At 45.7% G+C, this 24,393-nt stretch overlaps 1 protein-coding gene and 1 long non-coding RNA gene across 3 annotated transcripts in view; one reads left to right on the top strand and one right to left on the bottom strand.

The window, feature by feature from the left end:
* The window catches only part of LOC134507081 (uncharacterized), a 55,479-nt gene that overhangs the window by 30,883 nt on the left and 203 nt on the right, over positions 1-24,393 (top strand). The window contains exons 4-6 of one of the 2 annotated variants that reach the window (XR_010068866.1): positions 6,493-6,615; positions 14,394-14,454; positions 14,924-15,107. This is a non-coding gene — a long non-coding RNA (uncharacterized LOC134507081). The remainder of the gene's footprint in view (positions 1-6,492; positions 6,616-14,393; positions 14,455-14,923; positions 15,108-24,393) is intronic. The other variant, XR_010068867.1, reaches the window with a different exon arrangement.
* C1QTNF12 (C1q and TNF related 12) lies at positions 1,259-24,161 on the bottom strand. The gene is made up of 8 exons (XM_063317503.1): positions 22,995-24,161; positions 12,274-12,390; positions 10,800-10,911; positions 10,528-10,709; positions 5,390-5,498; positions 4,146-4,236; positions 2,769-2,847; positions 1,259-2,162 (listed from the first exon to the last, which is right to left on the bottom strand). Exons 1-8 carry the CDS (start codon positions 23,184-23,186, stop codon positions 2,064-2,066), a joined length of 981 nt encoding a protein of 326 aa, XP_063173573.1. The 5' UTR covers positions 23,187-24,161; the 3' UTR covers positions 1,259-2,063.

Here is a 24,393-nt window from a genome sequence, read left to right on the forward strand (position 1 = left end):
TCCCTGACGGGCAGTTCTTCACATGTACACAGGAGGAGTTGCTCTGGATCTGGGCCTTTCTGAAGTTTTAGGAAGAAATGAAGAAACCAGGCCTGCCGCAACAGTCCAGTTTCTACTTGGCAGAACCAAGCCCTGGATCCAATCTTGCTAAATCAGTGGAGCTTTCTATTCGACCCAGATGGCTGCCTGTGCGAATTCACTCCCTGCTCTAACCGCTGCCAATACTCAGCCTCTTCAGGGTAGGCAGAAGCCAAGAGTATCCCACCATTTCAGCACTGACCTGCTGTTTGGGTCACAGGCAGACACAAAGCATAATCTCAGCTGTGACAGATAAAGGTGTCATAGACAGGGAAGGGGGAGCCCCATATTTCACGCATCGTTTTGTTCTGCCTTTGACATCCCAGAAAAGTCTGAATGGGGTTTCTTCCATCTTCAGAACAGTACCAAGTCAGATCATAGTTAGTTTCTAACAATCTAAGATCGTATAGTTGATTTCAGCATCTCCAAAGGTGAGAGCTGACTATTCACTCCTGCAGTTCTCATGTGCATATATCCATCTCTTTTTGTGTGTGTGAGGCAGCGAATAATATTTATCCTCCCCATTCATTTGCAACGATCGCAACAAAGCCAGCCGTTCTGTCTCTACAGAAATCAGTTCAACCGTGGTTAAGCTGCTCTGATCCGGTTTTGCATGACCTTCAGATACTACAGCTTATGGTCAAGCATGAAGAGTTTAAATAATATACAATTCTTTCCATTAAAATAACTATTAATGTACCTGTTTAAAAACACATACACAGGCCCACACTGGTACCAAGACATGATGGAAAACTGAAAGAACATATCTTGCAATTGAGTTTGGAAGCAGATATCAGAGGTGTAACTCAAATGACTTGGGGGAGGAGAAGTGAGAAGGAATTCTGCTGCTTCAACTAAGCCAACATGGATGTCATTTTCAACTGACATGGTCTCGTCCCCTAGCCCTAACTCACAGTCCAAATTTTCAGATGAGATCTTGTCAGTGGATTATTTCAATCGTTATATCCCAGGCTTCCTTTGGGAAGAAACATAGGACACTGCCTTTTCCTGAGCCATTTTAATTGCTCCCCAGAGTTTTAGGTAGAAGCGCTGGTATCTCTGCCCAGGAATCTAAGAATTAAAACTGGGTCTTTCTGCAACCAAAGTACGGACATGTCCATTACGCTATGGTCCCTTCCAGGAGATTTATGGATCAGATCAGCCACACTGCAACCATCTCCTGATAGAATGACTTGCCAGAAGAATTTTTCGGCCAAGCTGTGGCATGCGTGTCCATGAGCATAAGCTTGCCCTAGGTTGCAAGCACTTTTTAAAATGTTACGGTAAATCTAAAAGTGTCCAGAATCCTCAGACTAAGGGAGGAGGATCAGAAAATGTTATGAATTGGAACAGAGGTAAACTCGGGCCATTCCCAGCATGTCACAGAATACCGTTTGCCTGGAATCAACAGCAGAAAAGGGAGAGGGCTTTGCTGCCCCACTGAGGCATTTCTCAGAGCTGTCTGATTGGCTACTTCAGATCACAAGATGGAGGACATAAGAAATACTAGTTTGTTAGTCCATCAACTCAGTGTTGTCTACACGGGCTGGCAGCAGCTTTCCAAAGATTAGACAGGTCTTTTCTGCTCCCACCTATCTAGGAGATACCTGGGCATGCAATATATGGAAAACATTGGGCCTACAAACAAGCTCTGATGCCCAGCATATTCACAGCCCCCCATAGCCTTAACTGGATTAGAGGAGAGGGATTTCATTGGATCTCAACTGGGATGGCAAATCAGAATCTGCCAGTGGAAGGAAACTAGATCTGGGTTTTGGATTCAGTGTTAAGGACCATCCTCTCTCTTTCTTTTGGGCTGTTGCTATGCCCCTGAAAGAAAAAGACATTTGCTCCGTTCAGCTGCAGAACACTAATGGCAAAGAGAAGATGGTCCTCTGGGCAGCAGTGTTCAAAACTCAAGCTTGTCCATCAATGTCCGGATGTGTGCTCTCCTCCTCCATTCTCTGTTGCAGGTTGTCCGGGAATTAGATTCCCACGAACATGCCCATAAAGTCGGATCCATTCTGAATGGTAACAGGGGCACCAGCGCTGTTGTCCACGAAGATTGAGGTGTATTGTCCAGCCTATGCCATAAATACCAAAGAAATGTGGGGGAAAGGAAGAGGAAAAATGAATGAGAAATGTATGGATGCCAAACCTGTCCTGTGTTGTCTCAATCAACAAATCAAATCAAGCTTTCATTGGAACTAGGAGTTAGGACTTGGAGATGACAAGGCAGTAGGCAGAGGTGACATCTGCAGGACATCTACAGATGAGGACAGACCATCCATGGGTACCAACATCTTGGAGGAGATGCAAGCCATCTGAAATTATTTGTCCAACGAACAGAGCTGGGCTATCAAATGGGTGAATCCAGAAGTCCCCTTCTCTCTCAAATGGATCCTCAGAACAACTCATTGAATCCTGATGACATCCCACTCAGTTGCTCCCATCAAAAGATCTCTGATACAACCACCTTCCGTACTACCTGGTGTCTTCTAAACAAGTTACTTCAAATTCCTAGAGCGGCCTGGTTGGAACTGAACTCCAACACTTGTGGAGTGTCCCAGGCTGTGGGACACGGCTGCAGCGTTTGGACTCAGCAAAGAGAAATGTGGCTGCAGACTGTTGGCACAATTCTTCGTATAGTACCCCAAATTAATCTAAACGATCTGTTACATTATCCTTACCTGGAGTTGGAGCAATCCATGAACATACACAGTAAAAACTTTACTGTTACTTTCCAGCCCAGCAATAACTTCCAAAGATCTAGGCAGGTACAAAAGAAGGAGAGACAGACATTTACTGGCCAGGACATAACATGATGCTGAGGCATACTGGCCCAGGCGACACCAACTAGGAACAAGGGTATCCTAGATTTAGATTTACAAGCCTGGACGTATTTCACAAATTAAAACAGTCACAAGTCTGCCCCCTAGTTTGAAAAAACAGAGCATCTTCCAAACTGGCCAGAACTTCACTACGCCCACCCACCAAGTACACCGGGGCTTGCTTCTGAGCATAGATACTGTACGTAGACTCAGCAATATTAATTGTAAGCTTTGCTGCACTTCTTCCAAATGGTCCTAAAAGTTAGACCATCACACCAAAATAGCTCAAACAAAAATTAATCAGATTTTCTCCTCTCTAAGAGCATTTGGGCATTTGTAATTCAAGGTCTTTTTAGCCAAGGGTGGAAATGTTTTTGATAGTTAAAATAAATAAGCTCTCGGGGGTCAAGCTTAACCTTACCCCCAGTGACTTCAAAGACAAGCCCATCTTTGGCAGCAGTAAAGAAATAGTTGGCCATTGCCTCCTTCTGGGAAGCGTTTTAACTTCCCAGTTCAGCCTACAGCCTAGGATTTCCAAGTGGTCTCCAATCCAAGTATTAACCAGAGCTCTGAGTTCAGCTACAGTTGGTAGCTAGGTGCTGCCACCTGCTGTGGGACAGATGATAAACAGATTTAAAGATGCTAACAGGTACTATAAATGTCACTATTAAACCATGATCCTTAACTGGGAGATTTCAACCACGACCCTTAACAGGGGGAGGGACATCTTTGACTGCCTCGTTCTCTCATTTGCCTGTCTCCAACTTCCAGGCAATGGCTGCTATTGTATTTGCTAAAATCAGTGTCCAAAAGAGAGAGATCAGTAGGCTAGTAAAAACCCTTAAGTATAAAAATCTTTAAGTTTGTGCTATATTCATGCATGAATGTATGTATATGGGGGCATGGAGCCAATGGAGCCAATGAACACTGAGTTGGAATGCTAAGAGGTTATTGAGAGTGGAAAAAGCTGAAAAACAGAAGGTTGGAGGAGAGGAATAAACTGGAATGACCAAGGAAAAGGGGGAAGGGGGAAGACACTTATCAGAATAAAGAAGTATAGAGAAAAACAGCTCATAGTGCCTGGAAAAGTCCGTTTCTAGCTCATGCTGCAGAAAGAAGAGGCAGGAAGAGATAGATTAAAATGCCTGGACTCCTTATTCCAAACATAATTTGTAGCAGGTCCCCAGTGTCACTGGATAAAACCAACCCACGATTCAAGCAATTCAATATACTCACGTATATCGGTGACAGAGGGATTCAATGCAGATCAGGACCCGGACATTGTCTCTTGCTCGAAGCTGCAGTTTACTTTTCAGCTCACTGTGGTCTGGGAGAGAAAGAAAGAAAGAAAGAAAGAAAGAAAGAAAGAAAGAATGTTGAAAGGATGCCATTTCTGTTTTAACATTCAAGAACGTTCAGTGCAAAAAGGAAAGAAATTTCTACCCTGGGAAAGCATTGGTGTGGGATTTCCAATTCCCATATACTTCCTGACCATGATTCCTGGGCCTGGTTGGAGCAAGTGGTGGGTTATCATTCCTCCCCGCCCCCACCCCCAGAAATTATAAAAATGGTTGGGGGCAGAAACCAAAACTCTGGCCCAGAAGGAGAGGAAAGAACTGGGTTGATCCGATGGCACAATTTATAAAAGAAACTAAGTTCTGAGACTGTAAGCCCAATCGGGAGCAGCCCCCTCCCTTAAATTAAGACCTAACCCCCCACTCTAACCCAAATCTTCCTTTCACGTCCCCGGGCCAACTACAGTGGAAACAGAAGGCAAAGCTTATCATTTGGGATATGATGGAATCTGAGAAAGGTGAACTGCCCAAGAGGGATAAAACAGGCTGGGTTAAAGCAAATTGGATGCTTGGAGCTGTCCAAGGTCCTGCACGTTCAGCACAACTGCATTGCTTATCTAAGCTACGCCACGAATCCTGTGTCCTTGGTCACCTCCAGCATCAGTTACCTGGGCTTGCTTTGTTCTCCTCACCCAGACAGCCCACACTGTGACTCCCATACAATTCTTCATGGTTCTCTTGAGAGGAAGACAGTGGACAACTTAGCCACTGTTCCTTTTCTGGAATGGTTTTATTCGACATGGTTAACATAGAAAGTACTTATAGTGTAAGCCTAAGCATTCAGTGTATTAGGCTGTAACTAGTCGGGGGCGGGGGGGTTGCCCATGATTATCAGCAGCATCCAATAATTATAAGTATTTGAAAATAACAGGTCAGGATAAAATCGACGGATGAGTTTTGGATACGTGTTTGAGCAAAAGATGTATACACAACTCTTCCGCTGATTTTATCCCACCCCGTTATTTGTTTGAGGAAAAGACAGTTCATGCTTTTCTCCCCTGCTCTTAGGCCGTGACCTTTGGGGTATAGATCTTGGCTAACATTCACTCTGTTAAACCAGAGGACTGCCCAAGGAAAGCAAACAGAGTTTTTGAACCCATACCATAAACAAATTCTGCCACTCACCTACATGGACGTTGGCTGAAAACTGGTAAATGCCAGATACCGAAGCTGTAAATCTCCCAGTTGTCAAGTTTAATCCAGATCCTCGGAGAAAAGCCCCTTTGGCTAAAGGCTGTGTGAGGAAGGGGAAAAAAAAAAGAATTGAAATATTGATTCCATCAACCATCCTTTCCTGCCATCCCATAACATGTAAGCGGTGTAATGAATCAGCTAGGTTTATACACACCATGTCCTCAGCCTTTCCAATTTCCTAAATTCCCCCCCCCCCAATTTATCTTTAAACTTCCTGAAAAATTGCTTTCCAGTGCAAAAGGAGCTTCTGAGGATTTTTAAACCAAATTTTCAGAGCGTTTTAGAATTTCTTTCAAATTTTCTTGGAGGCTAGTGCTCTCTTTCTAGCAGTCTCTGTGGCTTTCTTAGCTTCCTGATCTAAAAAAAGGCTCCAAATATATTTCTCTTGGGAGGGAGGCAGGCTGTACAATCCAGGAGAGAGGATTGCACACTGTCAGTACACGGTCAGTCATGTGATGCCCATCCCCAGTCACTTTCATAACTACGTAAGTATTGGAACCCCAAATATGAGAATGTCCTTAATTTGTCTTTTCCTTTGGGGAAAGCCAAATGATTTACGTTCTGTAAAATCGAATGAGAAAGACTGAAAAACACAGGAAAAGTTTTAGTAGAACTCCAGTTGTTTACTGTTGTCATGTTCGCCGTTTCAATGTCTTTGATACATCGTAACATTTCGCATGTCATTAGCTGGATGCGTGTTTCATCTTTCACGGGAGGATGGGAGTAGTTATCTCTTGGCTGTGCTTTGGAATGTATTTGCTTTATCTGCTATGTTCAAGGTTACTTTCCCAGGCTAGCAGGTCTGACGATTGCTAGCACCTGGACCGGGCGGGGCTGTTGCCAGGGAGGCGGGATACGTTCGTACCGAGGGTTTTAAGTTTGTATTTGACGCGCTTTTTGCTCATTCTCAGCTTTCTCTGTATTTGTCCTAAGATCCTTAATAAATCAGATTTCATTTAGCAGCCTCTTGTGAGTCTGAGTATTTGGGGCTGGGCAATCATTACAACTGTGCTGTTCTTTTTTCTGTTGCCCAGCCAGGTTTGACAGAATGGCAGCAAGTCACAAATCCCCACCCAGAGTTTGGAAACCCAGGTTGTGCTTTCAGCCAGCTTTCTATTGCCTTCTTTTGGACAGAGTTACTGGTATTGCGTGAAAAGGTAAGACCTTAAACCCAACTTCTGACGATGGCATTGAGCTATCCGTTTTCTGGCAACAATACTGAAAAAATTTGCTATTGTTTTGTTCCACAATGATGATGACGACGATGACAACACATTATTTCCTTGTGGTCTCCTATCCACTATCCAGGTCTGACTCTTCTTAGCATTTAGGGCAACATACCTGATGAGTTTTCTAAAAATCATTTTGAAAGCTGCAGAATCCTTGCAGTCAAGCAACCCAGCAAGACACGTCAGAGAAAACAAGATTTTGACAATCCTGATTTTTTTTTTTTTTTGCAGAACGTGGGAAAGATCTTCATTCTGAGTTAGAAAGGGGTCAGCAGCTCCAACCTGGCCTTGGGCTCTCTCAGCTGAAGCAGGGAGGGATTTTAGCTCAGTGGATTGAACAACATCTTTACGTTCAGCGGGGCAGGGTTCAATTCCCAGCATTTCAAACTTAAAAGGGATAAAGGAGAGGTGATGGCAAAGACGTATCATTTCCCGAAACGTTTGAAAGAAAAAGCGGTGGAGCCAACTGGACAAAGGCTCGGACCTGGTTGTTGTTGTTTTTAAGTCAGTAGAACATCTGTGGGATTTTAAAAGGAGCCAAAAAAGGGTTTTTTTTGTTTTTTAGATGACTAGCCCAAAGTGCTCAAGGCAACTTCACACCTCCCTCAAGCAAACCTAATTGCTTTCTTCTGCAGAGGCAAAGCTCAGGGTCTTTCCTCTTGTTATTTTATAAAGCGTGTCGCAGGCCTAAAGCCGCTGGTTTAGCAGCTCCCCGGCAAGGCAAATAGTTCTAGACGCGCTGCTTGGAGGGAAGATTATCAGACTTAAGTCAAAATAAACCCAGCGTGGCATGTTTATTGTTAGCTTTGGCTCATGCAGTGTGGGTTTGGCTCAAATTCGGGAAAAAAAGAGAAAATGAACTTTACTGAATTGGTGGTGGTGGTATCTGTTAATTGGGCATCCTATTGTTGCCGCGTCGGGATTTGGGGAGGCAGTTTGATGATGCTATCTAAATAATAATTTTTTAAAAAGGAGGAGGAGGAAGATGAAGACGATAGCAGGGTTAACTATTCAAGCCAATGTTCCTCAGGATCTAGGAGACGGACCCTCACTTTATCCTGTCAAATCATATTGACCATCTTCTGCTTGGCTACTACATACAGTGGTGGGCAACCAGACTGGGGAAGAGTCCGGGATATTATGGCACACCTGGGGGCAAAGTGCTCTAGTGGGGGCAGAAAAATAGTGTTAGGTATTAAAAATCTTTGGGTTCACCCATTTCTTTTCCTTGCATCACGGTCCTGAACTGAACTGGGCTCTTGCAGTGAATTGTTTTGCTGAAAAAAGGAGCGTCGCAAGCCTTAAACTCCCTGTATGAAACAAACCGTACGTGATGTCCCTTTGCAAAAAAGTTAGAACTGATGTGCACTGTTGCCATCGCAAGCTCATGTCTTGAATGCAGTGTTTCTCAACCTTGGCAAGTTTAAGATGCGTGGACTTCAACTCCCAGAATTCCCCAGCCAGCGTGGGGAATGAAGAAATCTGACCCAGGGTTTTCTGTCTGGAAATTCCTCACACTCCCTTTCTAAGGTTTACTCCCCTCTCTTCAGGAGATGGCAGTACTTTCTGACAGCTCCAATTTCTTGCCTGTTTCATAAAAACCAATTAAACAAAAATCAGAGGCTGTGACTTAATTCCCCTAAAACCGCTGACTTGAAAATAGAAGGCAGTTTTCCGGCACCAGTAAATTACTGCTTGAAAAAACATTCCTGTTTCTTCACGTCTCACTCCCACTCTCTCAACACACTCACAAAGCGAAAGAATTAATGTAGCGCTCTGGGATGGAATGGAATTAATCGCGATACGCTAATAGGTTAAACTGCTCGCCAGTTAGAACAATCTGCCAGATTCCCTGACACAGCCCTTAAGCCTCAAAGATTGCAAAATTGGTTTAATTATAGCTGGGGAAGGGGGATACAGTACATCCATGAGATACTTGCAGTTACTTTAATAGTGAGCCGCCCCTGATCCCTCTCCCATTTCCAAGGGCACATATTATCAACTCATTGTATTTGTGAAGTGGGCCTTTTTCTTTCCCCTAAATGACATAATTTCACCTTCAAGAGAAAATGGAATACTGAATCCTTTAGGATTCAAATTCCACAGCAGGTAGCGAACCACCTTTTGTTTAATTCCGGCAATGGACAAGACAAAGATCTTCTATTTCCACCTCCTGCTAATTATTTTTTTTAAAAAAACTCCTGAGTGCTTAGGAAGAAAATGTGGGATGCACATCACATCTCAGCCTGAAGCCATCCTGTGCTGGTAACTGATTTTAAGACTACGTTCACAGGATGCTTTGCTGTTCCTTACATGGTGTTGCTCAGCAGTAAAATCCCTACTTTGCTCTTAGACAGTCCCAGGTTGGAACCTCAGCATCCCCTGATTTCATGTCCAAACCAGATCTGAGAGACAAAGGCTTGTTGGTGTTTGGAATCAGTGGCCTGGTACAGAATATGATGATTTGCTGGAATGAAGTATTCATTTTCCTCAGTTATAGGACTGGGTGAAAATGGCCCAAGAAGATTGTATTAACCCTATCTTATGGAATTCTAATACTTTGAGCTTACGAGTCGGCTAAGATTTCTCCTCTTGGTGTTGCTTCCATGGATGGCAAAGCAATCCCTTTTCTGTTGCAGCAGGAATGAAATTCAGTGCTTAGAATTCTTACCAGCTATCCACTTTCTCAAGGCATTAGACACCAACCCAATTTCCCATCCTCCTCCACCAGAATATTTCCCAACTGAGCACAGTCAGTATGGTAGGGTGACTCCGATTTACTGTATGCTAGAATCTGAAGTGATCCAGAAGATTATCTAGTCCAACTCCCTGCTCTGTGCCTGGCATAAAATCCCTCCCCCTTAACTTTGTTTTTAAACACCCTTTCAACAAATGTTGGGGTTCCCACTGAGTTCCCGATGTTCCTCTCTGCTTGCTGCCAATGGCTCCTTGTCAGTGACCTAAGGATCACCGTTCATAAATTGAAACTGCCGTCACTGTCTATGGTTGAGAGTACTAATCGCTCTTCTTCAGGGATGTTATCCAAGTGGCTTAGAATAAAATATATTTTAAAGCCATGTAATTGCACTTCACTAATGCATAGCAGCGTAACCACTAAGTACGCTGATGGACGATCAAATGCTCATTAAGAGACCTGTGCAGAGATGGCTGTGGACGCACCCAAAGATGGAAGTGTTGAAACCCTTGTGACAGTAGCCTAGTTTTCCTTTCATCACTACCAGCCAGGGCTCTGTCATCACGTCACCGGGGCCCACAGGCAGCGGTGCCTCGGCTACATCACTGTATTAATGCTCTAAACCAATCTTGCTCAGGCCCACTGAAGATGGCACAAATGTGCTTGCTGGCAGGGGAGGCGTCTGAGAATCTGCCAGGCCTAATTAGAAGAGCACGGCCTGCCTCAGTTCAACCTTAGCCTGTGCACTGATGGCTATTAAGATGTCTTCTCCACACCAATTAGAGTGGCACCAGCATTATCCTTGGAGAGAACTTTGACCCTGCCTGGACTCCAAGATTGTTCTAATCTCCACTCCCCCACGCACTTCTTCCCCAAACTTTTCTTTTTTTAAAAAAATAAATGCTTAGCTGCAACAAGCAGAGCAGGTAACAGGCTCTGTCTTTCATAAGGAGGACTGATGCTAAGGAAGAGGTAACTCTAGCACAAAGAGGACAAATGTTTCTGGTTGCTGGCTGGGGAATTCTGGGAGTTGAGGTCCACCCATCATAAACTTGCCAAAGTTGAGAAACACTTTGTGTTTCCAGGCACTGTGGTTTCTTAATACGCTTCCCCAACTCCTAAGGACTGCTCCCCGTTGGCCTCACCATCTGAAAGTTCTGGAGTTCCATCAAGGTTTTCTTGTCCACAATGATCTGCCCCTTGAGTTTGCAGTGGAAGGCTTCCTCCACTCGCCGGTAGGGGGACAGTTCCTCCAGAGGAAGCAACACCACGGGCATCTCACTGGGGTGGCCCGGTAATGCTGGAGATGCCCGCCGTTCAGTAGCTTCTGGAAGAAAAGGGATTGCAAACGCGATTACCCTTAGCCCATCCTTTATGCTTCTAGTAAAGTCAAGGGGCCGGAAGAGAACCTGGTTACCTTTTAACATTTCTTTAAATTCTTGCATTAAGACTTCATGGGTGATTTCAGCCCCAGGAAGACCAGGGGGGCCCGGAGGACCAGGGGGGCCTGGAGGTCCAGCAAGACCACGCTAGAAAAAAAGTGGAGAAACAGAAGTTAGAGAGAAGTATAAGTGGCTGTTTAATTTGCAAAGTCCCAAATCCATGGCTTCGTTTGGACCTGTTCTAAGAAATCAAGGGACACTGTTAAGCTGGGCCAAAGTCTCTGAAGACCAGCGCCGCTGATACTGAATCAGCCATAAACACACACACCAGATATGGAGATCCTTGTACATCTCCAGGGAACTTTTCAGTCTTGCTTGGTCCCTGCAGTCCTTTTGCTGGGCATACAAGATTTCCATCTGGGAGGAGGTTCCCATCACAGGGCACCGGCAGAATGCCAGGGACTGTTTTGGCACCCAGTTGGTGAAAGACCCAACTAGCATGGATAGCATCATGGAGGAGCTTGGAATGTCACCATGGCAACACCCCCCAAAAAAGTATCCTAGAAAGGTGAGGTCAGTGGTGGAAAAAAAGAAAAGCGGTGGACTTGGCCAACTTTGTTAGATATCCAGAAGAGAAACGATGGTACACTTCATATGAAAGCTTCCATTCTAAACACACTTTTCCCCGATCCAGGTAAAATCAAACTTGATTCTTGGTGACCGCATCTGTGCTATTTTGCCAATGCCTCCTTCAGGATTCCCCAGTCAGTACAAAGTGCTTTTTAGGAGAATAATGTGTGTAACGGTGAAAGTAACACACCCGCCTGCATGGCTTTGGAGAAAGCTGCTTGCCATCATGGCACGTTAAGCAGAACTGCGCGTCCCTCCAATTTTATATAGCATTTGGAACAACCCACCTCCAACCATGGCTGGGAAAAATGAACAGAAGGCAGTGGGCAAGCGGGCCACGGAATAGCTCTGACAGCTCACTCTTTCCAAGAAGGGAGCTGTACCCAGATCCGCCACAAACCAGATTCCCACTGGAAGTGTCATTTAGGAATCGTATCAGTGCCTTCCAAGTAACAACAGCAGGAGTGGGAGCGTTGGGAGAAGAACCTTCTTCCCGTGTATGTATGCGTGCCCGGGTGTGTCCGAAAGGGGTGATTCAAGAGAACAAGCTTCTGAAACAGACCGTGATAACCCTGGATCACTGAAGGACTGTGGAGATAAAATAAACCAACAGGAAAAATGAGAGAATGCAATGGAGGGTCCTATTAAGGGCCTGGCTGGCTTGCTAACGAGAAACTGGATAGGAATCACTCAGTACCGCACCATTTTCTGCAGATCCCACATCATCATTCTGACAGCGATTATTAGCTAACAGTAGATTACCTGGCTGGTTAGAAAGTCCAAAGACAACCATCCCACCCTGCAGCATTTTAACGCCTCATCATCTTTGTCAGTGTTGTTATTATTACTGGCTAGCACAAGCTTCCAGAAATAACCTACTTTTTTGTCTTTTCCTTTGCATTTCTTTTTGGAGTTGCTGCCTTCACCCGGACGCTGTACAAACTGAAACCATGTCCGGCGTGGATCGGTGATGCGCGGGTCTGGGGACTCAAGCATCTAAAGGAAGGAAGAACAAGCGTTGATGACAGGGAGATTCTTCGGCCCAGGGGTGGCTGGCAGGCTGGCCGGCCGGCCAGCGGAGAGACTTCCCATCCCCTTCATTGCCCATGAACCCCCCAGTTCCTAATTCTGGATCTGAAATCCAAGAGGCAAAATTTCCTCTTAGAGGGATATGAAATTTGTAGCCTTCCAAGTTTTTCCCCCATATCCTTTATTTTTTTTCCCCCAAGATTCCTATCACTTTGTCGGGATTAAGAAAGATCAAAGAAGGAGGAGAAAAAGTAAGATGACAGTCACTCTATAGACAGAAGGGCAGAAGTTAACATTCTGCTTTTTTGCTTTTTTTCACTTTCCTTTTTCCTACTTCCTTTTTTCTTATTATTTTTCTTTTCATTTTTTATACTTTTAGGGTATCGTAAAATTTTAATAAAAAATATTTTTTACAAAAATCCATTTCTTTGTTAACGGACACTTTAAAGAAAATATATAGGCAAGTATAAGAGAGAACATGAAAAAAAGAATAAAAGGATATAATACAGATGAATCAACCAGGGAATTTAAAACATCGTGGAGGTCATAGCTTTCTAATACATCATTACTTAGTTGTAAATAGTTAAATATATAGTAAATATTATATCACCTTCAAAGAGAAGAATCACTGTTAAATTTGAGCTAAAAGTGAATATCAAGAACCGTAACTGAAATACAGTATAAATATAATAAAGTTGCACATAATGTAACTTATTACTCATTGTGATTAGTTCAAACCATATACTAAGAATCTATTCTGATTTAAGTATCTTGTGAAAATGAAATATAAACCTTGTGGGATAGACCCCCAAATGCTCCAAATATTGCTGGACTACAAGTCCCAGCAGCCCCAGCCAGCCTGGCAAACGAGGATATGGGAAGCCACCCTTTGCTAAGATCTGGAGAGTCCCTGGTTTCTGCCCTTCAGGAAACTCAAATGGAAAAAGAAAGGTTACATTCAGACATTTGGAGTTCCAGAGTATGAGTTACTTTTAACTTCTCCTTAATCTATATGGAGATAGGAAGAGAAAGACGGAATTATGTAGTCAATGAAGATGAAATAAGATGGAATTAGCTTAAGACAGCAATGACATATAGAAGTGGCTGTCTGCAAACTCAGTTTACAAAACAGCAATTTGTACCAGTGTTCTTAAAAATAAATTTCCATTTTTACAGCTGGGGAACACCAAGGCTTGAGAACTGTAGACAACTGGCTCAGGGACCAGGAAAAGAAATGGGCAAGCTATATGTGCTTCATTAGGACGTAATGCAATTCTCTGATTAAGCTGTCATCAGATGCAGCATGAGTGTGCATAGAACCAGAACCATTTCTTCCTGATACTGTCAGCCAATGAAGAGATAAGATTCAACAGCTAGTCTGCTCCACTTCTCTAAACATAGATGAAAAGGATGCTATCTGAGCAGCTAAATATATTGGCCAGCCACCTTAGTACCACCCTGCTAATATTTTCTCATTATTCAGCTTCCAACCAATTTGCTGGAATGCTGCAAATACACATAATGTCTGTTCCATTTGCCAATCCTTGCCTAGGCAGTATTTATGCCACTGGCAACAGGATTTGAGTCACTTGCAACTAAACCCACTTCAGTGTCACATTTTCCCAGTCTAAAATTTTGTTTGTGTCATTACTTTTATCTATTTGAGACAGTTTTTGTTGAAGCTTCCATGAAAGTTTATGGGTATTTACATTTCTCCTAAGATACATATTTCTGTGCCCAGGTTTGCTTTAATATACGCATTACTGCAAGCGAAATGTCACAGTGTCATATGACTCAAGTATTTTAGTGTTAAAGATTCCTTTTTTGCTGCAACTGACTAACCCTTTGGAAATTGTTGCAGGCTTTCCCTAATGCAGTAGATTTTTAAATATTATTTTCCTAATATCCTTTTTGGTTTTTTCCACATACTTTCCCCTGATATTTGCATCACTTCTTTTTCCTTTTTAAAGGTTGAAAACTGCATCGCAATGTTTGTAAAACTGTCCATTACAGAGGCTAACAGAGTTTCAGGTAAGTTTGAAATTCCAGCTTTGGTTAAGTTTGCTTTAAAATGTGATGGGAGTGAATTTCTGTCCCATTTAAACTGCTGTCTTGCTTCTAGTAAGACTTAAGACACAGTGCAATCCCATACATTATTTCTCAAAATAAATGTGAGTTGTGTTTGTTGTATTTATATACATTTGAGTGTAATCCAATATATATTTACAAAGAAATTTTATTCAACTCAGTAGTGCTGACGGTAGGTAACAGATTGCAGCCATCTGTTAAGGTTTAAACTAAACCTTTCATTGCCACATTTAGTAAGAAGGTAGCAATGCCCTGACTTTACCTAATCTCAGAAAAAGCTAAAGTGGGTTGGATCTTCTTAATAACAGAAAAGGGGACCACTAGGAAATCACAAGATGGGAGGCCAAATGGGAAACTGAAAAAGCACTTCTTTATGTTGTCAGTATTCAAAATCTACCTTGGCCAAATTCAGGTGGCAGCACCAAGCTACTCTGGCTGATTTTGCAGAAAGCCAGGCCTAGTCAGGCCTAGTTACTACCTGGATGGAACACTACAGGGAGATCCCAGGGCTGCAGGCTGTTAAAACAGAGAAGTGGAAGATACATCCCAGGAGAAGCCAGTGCAAATCATTGCTGTATCGCTGCCAGGACCACTATGTGAGTTGAGCTTTCTCTTTTACACTTAGCATCGGTAAGATCCAGAAAATTGCTACCTATCCATCTTAAAGGTCATTATCAAGATTGGCCTACTGGCTTCCTATACAAGGGGAGGGAAGAACAATCCATCTCGTGGAGCACCACGCCACTGCAGTCCAGCAATTGATTTATTGCTACTTCATTTACCAATGTGGGGGATGTCGCTTGAGCTAGCCCCAGGTTGGGCTCGGGACTGCTTAAAAAGAAGGGCTTGAACCAAGCCCATCCATTTCCGCCAGTCTGATGTGCCCACAGACAAGCCTCGAGGCCGTACCCAATCACAGCTCCCCGCCAAACGTCTGTCACTGAACTGTCAGCATACGTGAAGCCATGAAGGAACAACCACCCCAGATTCCAGGAAGTAACCCGGGAGCGGAAACGCCGGGAAGAATGATCAGAGTTTGAAAAGAGGAATGCACGTTGGCCCTTGTAGGATTTCTCTGGGGAAAACGGTGTGTGTGTGGGCAGACAGAGAAGGGGTTGGATCTCTCTCAAGTGAGGGTGGAGGCAAACGGTTTGAAACAGGAAGGCAGGAACCCCCGAGTGAGAATTACTGGATGGTCTCGAAACCTTATAAATCCCACTGAGATTTATTTTTTCTTTAAAAAATATGTTGGCTGCAAATGTCCTCACAAAATCCCACACTTGATTAGCCTGGCAGTTTTGTTTTTTTAATTTTTCCCTCTGCCCCCCTCTCCCCAGTCCAGTCCCATCAGCAGCATCTTGGCATGCAGACCCAATGAGATTTCTGCCTTCGCTGAGTTTCTGAAGAAATCTAATGCCCCCCCCCCCCGCTGATATCAAATGGGGACAGAAAGTGGGAGGGAAGGGCATTACCAGCATCTCTCCCTCCCTACAGGCCAGCAGTGGGCAACATGATATGGAACTTCAGCACAGATTAACAGAATCTTGGCATGTAAGAGTGGGAAGAGAGATCATCTAGTCCAACCCCTTCCCATACAAGAATCTATGACTGCAGCTCTTACTAAAGGCAAAGCATCAACCATAACAACATGACACGCTCCAATACTAGATTTCTCCAAAGAGCCATCTGCTCCGGCACTGCATGTCATGTAACAGCCAACAGGCTACATCAGTGTTTCTCAACCTTGGCAACCTTGCCGGCTGGGGAATTCTGGGAGTTGAAGCCCACACCTCTGAAAGTGGCCAAGGTTGAGAAACACTGGGCTACACTCATGAGGCTCACATACAGGAGAGCAATCATCCTTTCCCATTCTTACTCATCAGCAGCCAATATTTAAGACACCCTGCCATCACAATTAGCAACCAGGGTGCCTCAGTTCTCTAAGAATCTTCTCTTTTAGAGGCATTTCCATTGGCAGCCATCACCACATTGGATGGCAGCAAATTGCAAATTCGACCTGCTGCATTAAAAATTCTTTGCCAGGCCTGAATCTCTCCCCAGTTAATTTCAATGGATGCTCCTGAGCATTAACAGAGAGAGAGAGAGAGACTGCTCAGTCTTCACATTTTCACTATTTTCTATACCTCTACACGTTCTTTCTTCCATGACTTTTTTCTCACCTGAGAAGCCCCCAAGGATACAGTCTTCCTTCACAGGGGAACTGCTGGAGTCTGAAAGCCTCTAAGTACCTTCTCTCCCCCCCCCCCGCTTTTATAAATGAAAGGGGCACTGGGGGCCAATTGTAAGAGATCCCCAGGTTCCTCTGCCTCCATCGCCCCAGGCAGATGTTTGCGGAACCACAGCTGTCTGCGCGGTGAGCCAAGAGGGGAACCCAAGTCAATTCTAGCGGAGCGTTAAGCGCATTCCACGGTAATTGAATAATTAGTGTCAGTGTTAGATCCATCAGGCACACCCTCCAGCCAAGCAGATTTTGCTGGCACGGGATCAAGACTCCACATTTCCCGGGACCCCAAATTGCTATCAGTGAAATGAGCTTTTTGGCAAAAGGGAACGGGAAGAGGATCGATTCGAGCATCATTTTCTGGTTTGCTCACTAAACGCAAACAACTCCAGGGTTCCCTTAAACCTTACTCTGGTTTCGCCTCCCTTAAGAGAGGGGCCTACAAGTTGCACTGAAGCTTTTGTAGACCAGAACATTGGTCAGCTTAAATTTGAGTTCTGCATTCCCCCTGCTGGCTGGGGAATTCTGGGAGCTGAAGTCCACATGTCGAAACGCTGCTCCACTGGGTGAGCCACGGACAGACGTGCCTGAGGAACATCAAAGGTCATTCACCCACCACCCACAAAAACAGGCCAATTGGCAAGACTTCCATCTAGAACACCTTTTGGGGTTTGCCTGTTCGACCCAGAATTCAGGCAGGCTGGCCCACAAGAAAGTTGGAGGAAGAAGGAAGAGGCGGAATGGGGCTCATCTCAGCTCTGTCATTTAATTGTTTTTTTCTTCATCAAGCTGTTGGAAAAACACAGACAACCTCTCCCCCTAAAACGGGGTGGAGGGTTATGGCATGGGAGGACAGGCAAAGCATCTGCATAAGGAAATCTGGGCTAGTGAGCCACAGAGAAGGGCTCTGTCTGCCAAGGGCCCCGACTGCCCTGGGGAACTCTGGCGACTGCCTGCCGCTTTTGGTGTCCTTAGCTTCCTTCAGTTGCCAGTCTGCGAGAAGCAGCCAGCCCAGTCCTCGATTACCCCACCAGCTGCCTGGTTGATGGTTACAATCATTGCTCTGCCCTTGTGGTCATATTATTTAATCCTCTTGGCCCGCACAAGCAATCCAAGGGAGAAGCGTGCCAGACTCTCTTTATCTTGGCAACAGCTGGCTTCAGCAGCCAGAGAGGGAGATGGGGGAGGGGGGGACGACAACACTTGCAGCTAATTCCAGTAAACCCAGGATGGACACACCCACCCTTCTAAGCCATAGTGATAGTTTGTCACTTGTCTGCTTTTCTCCTTTGGGTTGATGGGGGAAGAAAAAGTCCTCCTGTTTTTTTCCCCCCTCGGGGCATTATACCCATGCCTTCCCAAAATCCATCTCTATTTAGATTAGCCTTCCAGGAACAGTTCCTGGATTCCAGTCCCATCATCCTTCATGGTCGATATGCTGGCTAAGGCTTATGGAAGCTGGAATTCACCCTCACTTGACTGCCTGTCCCTGATCTAGCCCCAAACATGCTTCCCTTGTAACTGATAATACCATCCCCAACTGCAAATAAAAATCAGGCCCTTTTTTTATTGCTAACCTCTCCTGTCCAACCATTGGCTCACACCGCTTTGCCACACATACTGTATAACCTCCCTCCTGAAAGCAAATTATTCAGGTAAAATTCAGTGGCTGATCTAGAAGAAGCATTTAGGTTGTCATAAAACCACGCTCTTCCCAACTAATTGACCCACAACTCTAATTGCCCAAGTAGACAGAATTGCCTACAGTGGCTGTCTAGAGGGGAATCTGTCCCGCCTTCCCCTCCGGAGATTAATTACCTCCCCATCCTCCCCCAGTTAAGTTAATTAACCACAGTGGATAATTACCTAGTTCTGCACAGACAACCACAGCTTAGCAATAAATGGCAATTTTAAGTATTTTGAAACTCTTGTTGGAACAAAGGACCTACCAGGGGTTTTAAAGACTGCCATTGTGATCACACCCCTTGGAGCTGCGGATTATCTGCCTCAGCTCCATGCTGGCCAAGAGACAGAGAACCTGCAGATTATTGTGTGGGATACCACATCCTTTGCTACTCTGCAAATGGGAGAACGTTGGGCTGCCATTAAATAAAGCTGTGGTAGTGATTCAAATGAAGTAAATAAAACCTTCCTCATCAAAAGAGTCTGGTTCTCTGACAGAGCACCTGTTTTGGACACCAAAGGCCTGGTTTGACACCCTCTCCCAACATCTCCAATTAAGAGGTTCAGACTGCAAGACACAAAAGAGGAAAAATAACCCAAAGGTGGATCTTTTGTGGACTGAGAATCTGGAGAACGGTTAGTTTTCCTGGAGTTTGCTTTTTTCCCCATCCATTTCGTAACCAGGACAGACAAGATGATAAGTGCAGGTTGCACTGGCCATCCGGGGAACCGGAATAAGTGGCTAAGTGGACACAGGGTCCCACTGGATGTATGTCCATTCCTTACAACCCAAAGAGGCTGGGCCAACAGCCAAAAGGCTACTTCAAGCACAAATGGGAAGCCTCCCTTTTACAGGCAGATGGTCCTGGTAGTGAAGCCAGCCGCTCTAGTTAGAAAGAGAGAGCAGACAAGAAGGGGACCAACCACAGGTTCATCTTCTCTTTCGCAATTATCTTGTAAAATATTGCAGCTCGAGTAGGCCGCCCAGAGAACATTCCTAAGATCCTGTTTCATATGTCCCAGCTCCAGGAATGCACCTTCTGTTTGAGGGGGGAATGGCTTAGAGGCCAAGCTTGCTCTCTCAGTCAAGGGACAGCCACTCCAGCCTCTAAAGATGTTGCTGGGCTATCACACCCACTCCCATCCCCAGCTGGAAACTGTATTTTGGGAACAGCTGGAGGGCTCCAGGCTTCCCAATCTGCCCCCCCCCCTTAATGGGAGTCTAATTCAACCCCTTTGCCAGCATTCAAGGCTTCAGTCAGTGCTGCTCGGGATCATCCCGTCTAGAAGCCATGCTAGTTGTTGGGAAGGGCAACTCAGTACCTAGGAGGCTACTAGTTCCCTTGAGGCCCTTGTGCGGCTCTGTTGGGCCCCATTTTAGGGTGAGCAAGCTCTGGGTGGAACAAAGGACCAGCAGTCTTGGCACCACATGTTCCCTTCCTGCTGACAGTTGGTCAGTCAGGCTCAGCGGGAGAGAGTCAAGTCGATGGAAAGACCCCTTTGATGCATCCTTTGAACATGGATGGTCTCTTAGAATCACTAGTTAAAATATCTCTTGAAGAACTTGCAGGATCAACGTCCCAATCCGACTCAAGCGTTTGCTCTGGGCAGTATTGTGAGCAGAGGTCCTGGATTGGCCCCCACATGCCTCCCGATGCAAATCTTTGAGAACAGCCCAGACTCCCAAGAAGGCACATGAGAATGAGGTCAAGCACGCGTGTCAGGACTTTGCCCCAGGACAGCTAGGAAAAGATGGAAGGAAGGTGCTCCATGCCCCCAACTTTCACAGCACTTGTCCCTCCAGAATTTGGGGGGTGGGGGCTCAGTGGAGAGAGACGTGCCTAACAGCTGTCCCCCAATCTGGTGTCCTCTGGGTGGGAACTGCAAGACCACCAAAATTACAAGTCAGATTTGGCAGGCTTCTCCAAATTAATCATGAACTCCCCCTTTCAGACTTCCAAATGCTTGACACCTACACACCCTGTTTCCAACCTGATGCCCACATGCAGGCATCCAGGGACAGAGACTGGTGGCTGTCTGGGGGATGAAGGAGCACACGGCGAAAGACGGGAGAGGTTGGGATCAGCTAAAAGAGCGCTCTGTTCTGACACGCACTTGTGTCCCTGCAGGGAATGGGAATCATCTTCAGGACTAAAGTAACTTTGAAGCAGAACTCCGGAAGTCTACCAAGGTCCAGGCAGAGGCAGCTGGAAGAGGAGTTAAAGTTCTCCCTTCCCGTCTGCAAAATTCAGCACACTTTTCCCCAGACGGCGGCCTGCACGAAACGCTGTGCAGAATTTAACTTCCCTGGCATGGCATGTTAGGGCTGGATTTAAGGCAGAAACTGGAGCCTTGCTTAGCAAGTGAGTGCATGAAGTCACCAATGGGGGCTTTTGCATAAGGTAAAATAAAATAAAAGGACGGTCCAAAGTGGAAGCCATGAAATGGTTGTTAGGGGGCCAGAGTATCCTGGCTGTTGTTCCCTAGAGCCACAAGTGGGATGTCCAGAGGCTAACCTTTTCTGCTGCTTCAATTGCCCTGGAACGCGATAGACCTCCCCATCCCACCATGCCGAAATCTGCAGTGGGTTCTTCCAAGCTTCAACAGGAGAAATGTAGCACATGCATGGGATGGCAAATCAAAAAGCCTTGCTGATTTCTGCAAATCATCCAGAAACCTACCATTTGCCTTTTTGGGTCCTAACTGCAGGATTGGTGTTTGCAATTCAAGGCCAGTCATTGTTCACAATGACAACAGAGGTCCAGAGTTCCCAAACAGGATGGGGTAAATTTCTCCTCTTCTTGCTAGGTCCCCGTGTATAAAATGCTTGTTCCCACTCCAACTTCAGGAATAGTTCAAAGAGGGGGAAAAAAATCCTTTCAAATCTTACCTCCTGCTCCCAAGTGGGACATTGTGGGACAGTTTTGTCCTCACTGCCTGCCATTCGGCAATAGACTGCACCTGATCACGTGGGTTTCACTTAGCCATCCATCACTAGATAGATCCAGCTCTAAGAATCTATTTTAAACTGTTATAGGTGCTTTTTTTTAAGTTTAATGTAAATTTTGTTCTTTTTTAAGCACATAAGTTACCTTGGAATGTTGGAATACAGGAATGGAAATAAAATAATAGGAATTTTCCTCTGAGGGCCTCCAGCTGCTACATGAAAACTTTCCTTTTTAGGAAGCTTTGGGACTTTTAGAGGCACGGTTTAATCCTGCAAGGCCCTTTTTATTTATTTTTTCTCCTGCTCCCCTCCGCCTCAACTCACCAGTAACTTTTTCTCCCCTTTCGGTCTCAGGTGGTTTCTTTTCCACAAAAAAGGGATCATTTCCCTCCTGGATGAGTAAACTGGAGGCCTCTCTCTCCCGCCAGGCTTAGCACCTGACTAATGTTGGCTAATTGTTTCTCTTTGCTGACCGCTGCTAGTTCGTTTTCACTTCCTTTTGTTGAGAGCTTCCACAGGACTTGGGGGGAACCACCGACTAGTTTAAGCACGCAAGGTGCCAACGAACGAAAAGAGTGGGGCAGAGAAAAAAAGAGTTTATATAAGCTGAAGTGAACTCCTAACAACATGGGATGTGAATAAGCACTTCTGCCTGTCCTGATTTATTTTGCCAGCCTGGTTTTTGGGAGGGGCTGCCAGAAAGAGCCAGTGGCGTTACTTCTGCCTTCTGTGCACTTAAAACCTCGAGGGCTTGTAATTTTACAAACCTGCCCCTTGCGCTTCTCCCACTTTGAGCTATTCCCTCCTAAACCTTCATCCCTTCCATTCTCAGCCTGCCTTTTCGTTTGTTTTGGATCCCCTCTCCCACCAAACCCCAGCAATATGGAGTTTGTAGTCCGGCAGACTGGAATTCCAGTCTGGCACATGGCCGAGCCGTGTCGGGAGCTGGTGGTTGCAGACTGCCCCATATCCAGAAAGCCTGAAGAGTGGAAGCTGCCCCTGTGGACTTGCCAATAGGAGAATTCCCATCGCCGCCAGCAACTCTGGCTAAAGGAGAGAGTGATGGAAGTTGTGATTTTTTCCCCTCCTCCTGCTCACTTTTCTGGGTCAGGAGGAGACCCTGCCAAAAGTTATGATGGGATCGCTCGGTTTGATCGGACCAGATTCTCCCTGCCACCGGCAGCAACCAGACAGATTATCATGGGGAAATCCCACAAGCAGGGTGCGATGGAGGTCTCTCCGACATCAGATGCACCGTCTCTGATAACAGAAGCCCAATTTCCTGTTCTCGGAGCTAACAGTTGCCTCAGTCCTTCAACACCAGCTAAAGCAAGAGGACACCTCCACTATCGCTAGAGGAAATGTCATCCAGCTGGACAAAATACCATGGAGAGAAAGGCACATTCTGCTGAACAGGTCCTTGCTGAGCCCATGGCTCCGTTTGGCAGAACCCGGGGCCCGTCTTTTTGGGGATTGGAAAAGTCCTGCCAATCACGACCGGTTGGCCTTCATCTTCCCCCTCTGGGGAACCCCAGTCCAACGATGAAAGGCACTGTGGGGGCTCCCATGGGAAAGCACAACCACCCCAGCCTGCTTCATTCCAGCACCTACCTTGGAGTGTCCATTTAATTCTTCGCTGTTGGAAAGCGTGGTGTTGAGGGCCTCGGCATATTGGTTAGGGTCCTTCGGTTTCTTCCGCTCTTTCTTGGCCACCACCAGTGGGAAATGGGGGAATTCTTGGCATATCAGCATTGCCAGGACAAACCAACTCCAGTATCGCCTCCTGCCTTTTCGGGGCGTCATCTTCAAAATGGGGAACGCAAGCGAGAAGAAACCCTCTTGGGGTGGAAATCAGGCGGGTCAGACTTGGAGCGTTGGGGTCGCCTTGCGGTGGTTTCTCCTGGAAACCCAACCCAGCTTACTCCTGGCCACACCAAGCTAATCCCTTTGCAAGCCACGTGTAACCATCGCCAGCAATTCTGCCTTCAGACGTCCCGCTCAAAGTCAGCCCCACCAAAGCGACCCACGCTGGGAGATCACTCCCCTCCGCCAGCAGGTCCTCAAAAACGAAAACTCGAGCTCTTAACTGCCGGATCAGAGCAGAAGGTCGGCTGGCGTTCCCTGTTTCATCTCCTCGCTTGGCAAAAAGGCTGGAGGGTCAAGAGTCGCGGAGCACGTGGAGGCCCCTTCAAAACAACGGCAGAGCCAAAGGTGAAGGACTGGAGCGCAAGACGAGAGAGGAGCGGAGAGGGAATCTGTTGCAGGGCGCCAAATTGGGCTCTCTCTAGTCTTTCCGATGTCACATGTGCAGATTCCCAAAGCTGTCTGCTCAAATCTACCCATACATCGGAAATTTGGCAAATTGCTTCCTTTACCGATGAAGAAAAACCACATCCATGGACGTGCCCTGTCCCAAATCGCAAAGTCCACAATTTCCCGCTTATCAAAAAACCAAGCAAGAAAAAACTCTCAAACCCCTTCTTTCTGGGTGCCTGAATTTCTCTGGCACCTAAGAAACAATCTGACAATCGTCCCCTTCCCCCCCCCGCCAAAAAACCCAACTTTTCTCCTGAATCTTCTCTCTTCCCCCAGTGCACGTTCCCAGGAGGAATGTCCCAAATGTCCTATCTCTGGGCTTAGCCTTTGGCAGGGCTGGTTCTCAAAATTGCCAGCTCCTTGCCTGGCAGTTGCAGACTGGCAGAAACCTCCCTGGAGCTGCACCGCAGCGAATAAATACAATTTTTGCGGGTGAGTTTTGCATCAACTTGAAAGGAAGGGGAGTGAAAAAGAAGAGAAGGGAAAAAAAATCAAAAGAGGGAGGGTAATTTGTATGGAGAAGGAGGGGCCACATTCTAAAGAGCTGTCGAGGCTGGTCTTTTCGCATTCCTATTAAAGGGAGACTGTTGGGAGAAGCAGACTCTTACCCCTGTGCCAAAGAGATTTAAATCAGAAATGCCTTTTTCCCTGCCCGTGTCTTTTCAGATCCTCTCCCTTTCCATCTCTTTTTGGC

Source organism: Candoia aspera, chromosome 18 (assembly GCF_035149785.1).
Source record: "Candoia aspera isolate rCanAsp1 chromosome 18, rCanAsp1.hap2, whole genome shotgun sequence".
Taxonomy (NCBI): domain Eukaryota; kingdom Metazoa; phylum Chordata; class Lepidosauria; order Squamata; family Boidae; genus Candoia; species Candoia aspera.

Bases quoted from the DNA above. Each gene is read 5' to 3' on its own strand.
- C1QTNF12 (XM_063317503.1), bottom strand. From the start codon at position 23,186: ATGACGCCCCGAAAAGGCAGGAGGCGATACTGGAGTTGGTTTGTCCTG. The intron at 5,499-10,527 runs GTGAGGCCAACG...TTCCTCACACAG, and splicing joins AACTCCAGAACTTTCAGATG to CCTTTAGCCAAAGGGGCTTT. The intron at 2,163-2,768 runs GTAAGGATAATG...TTTATGGCATAG, and splicing joins ATGGATTGCTCCAACTCCAG to GCTGGACAATACACCTCAAT.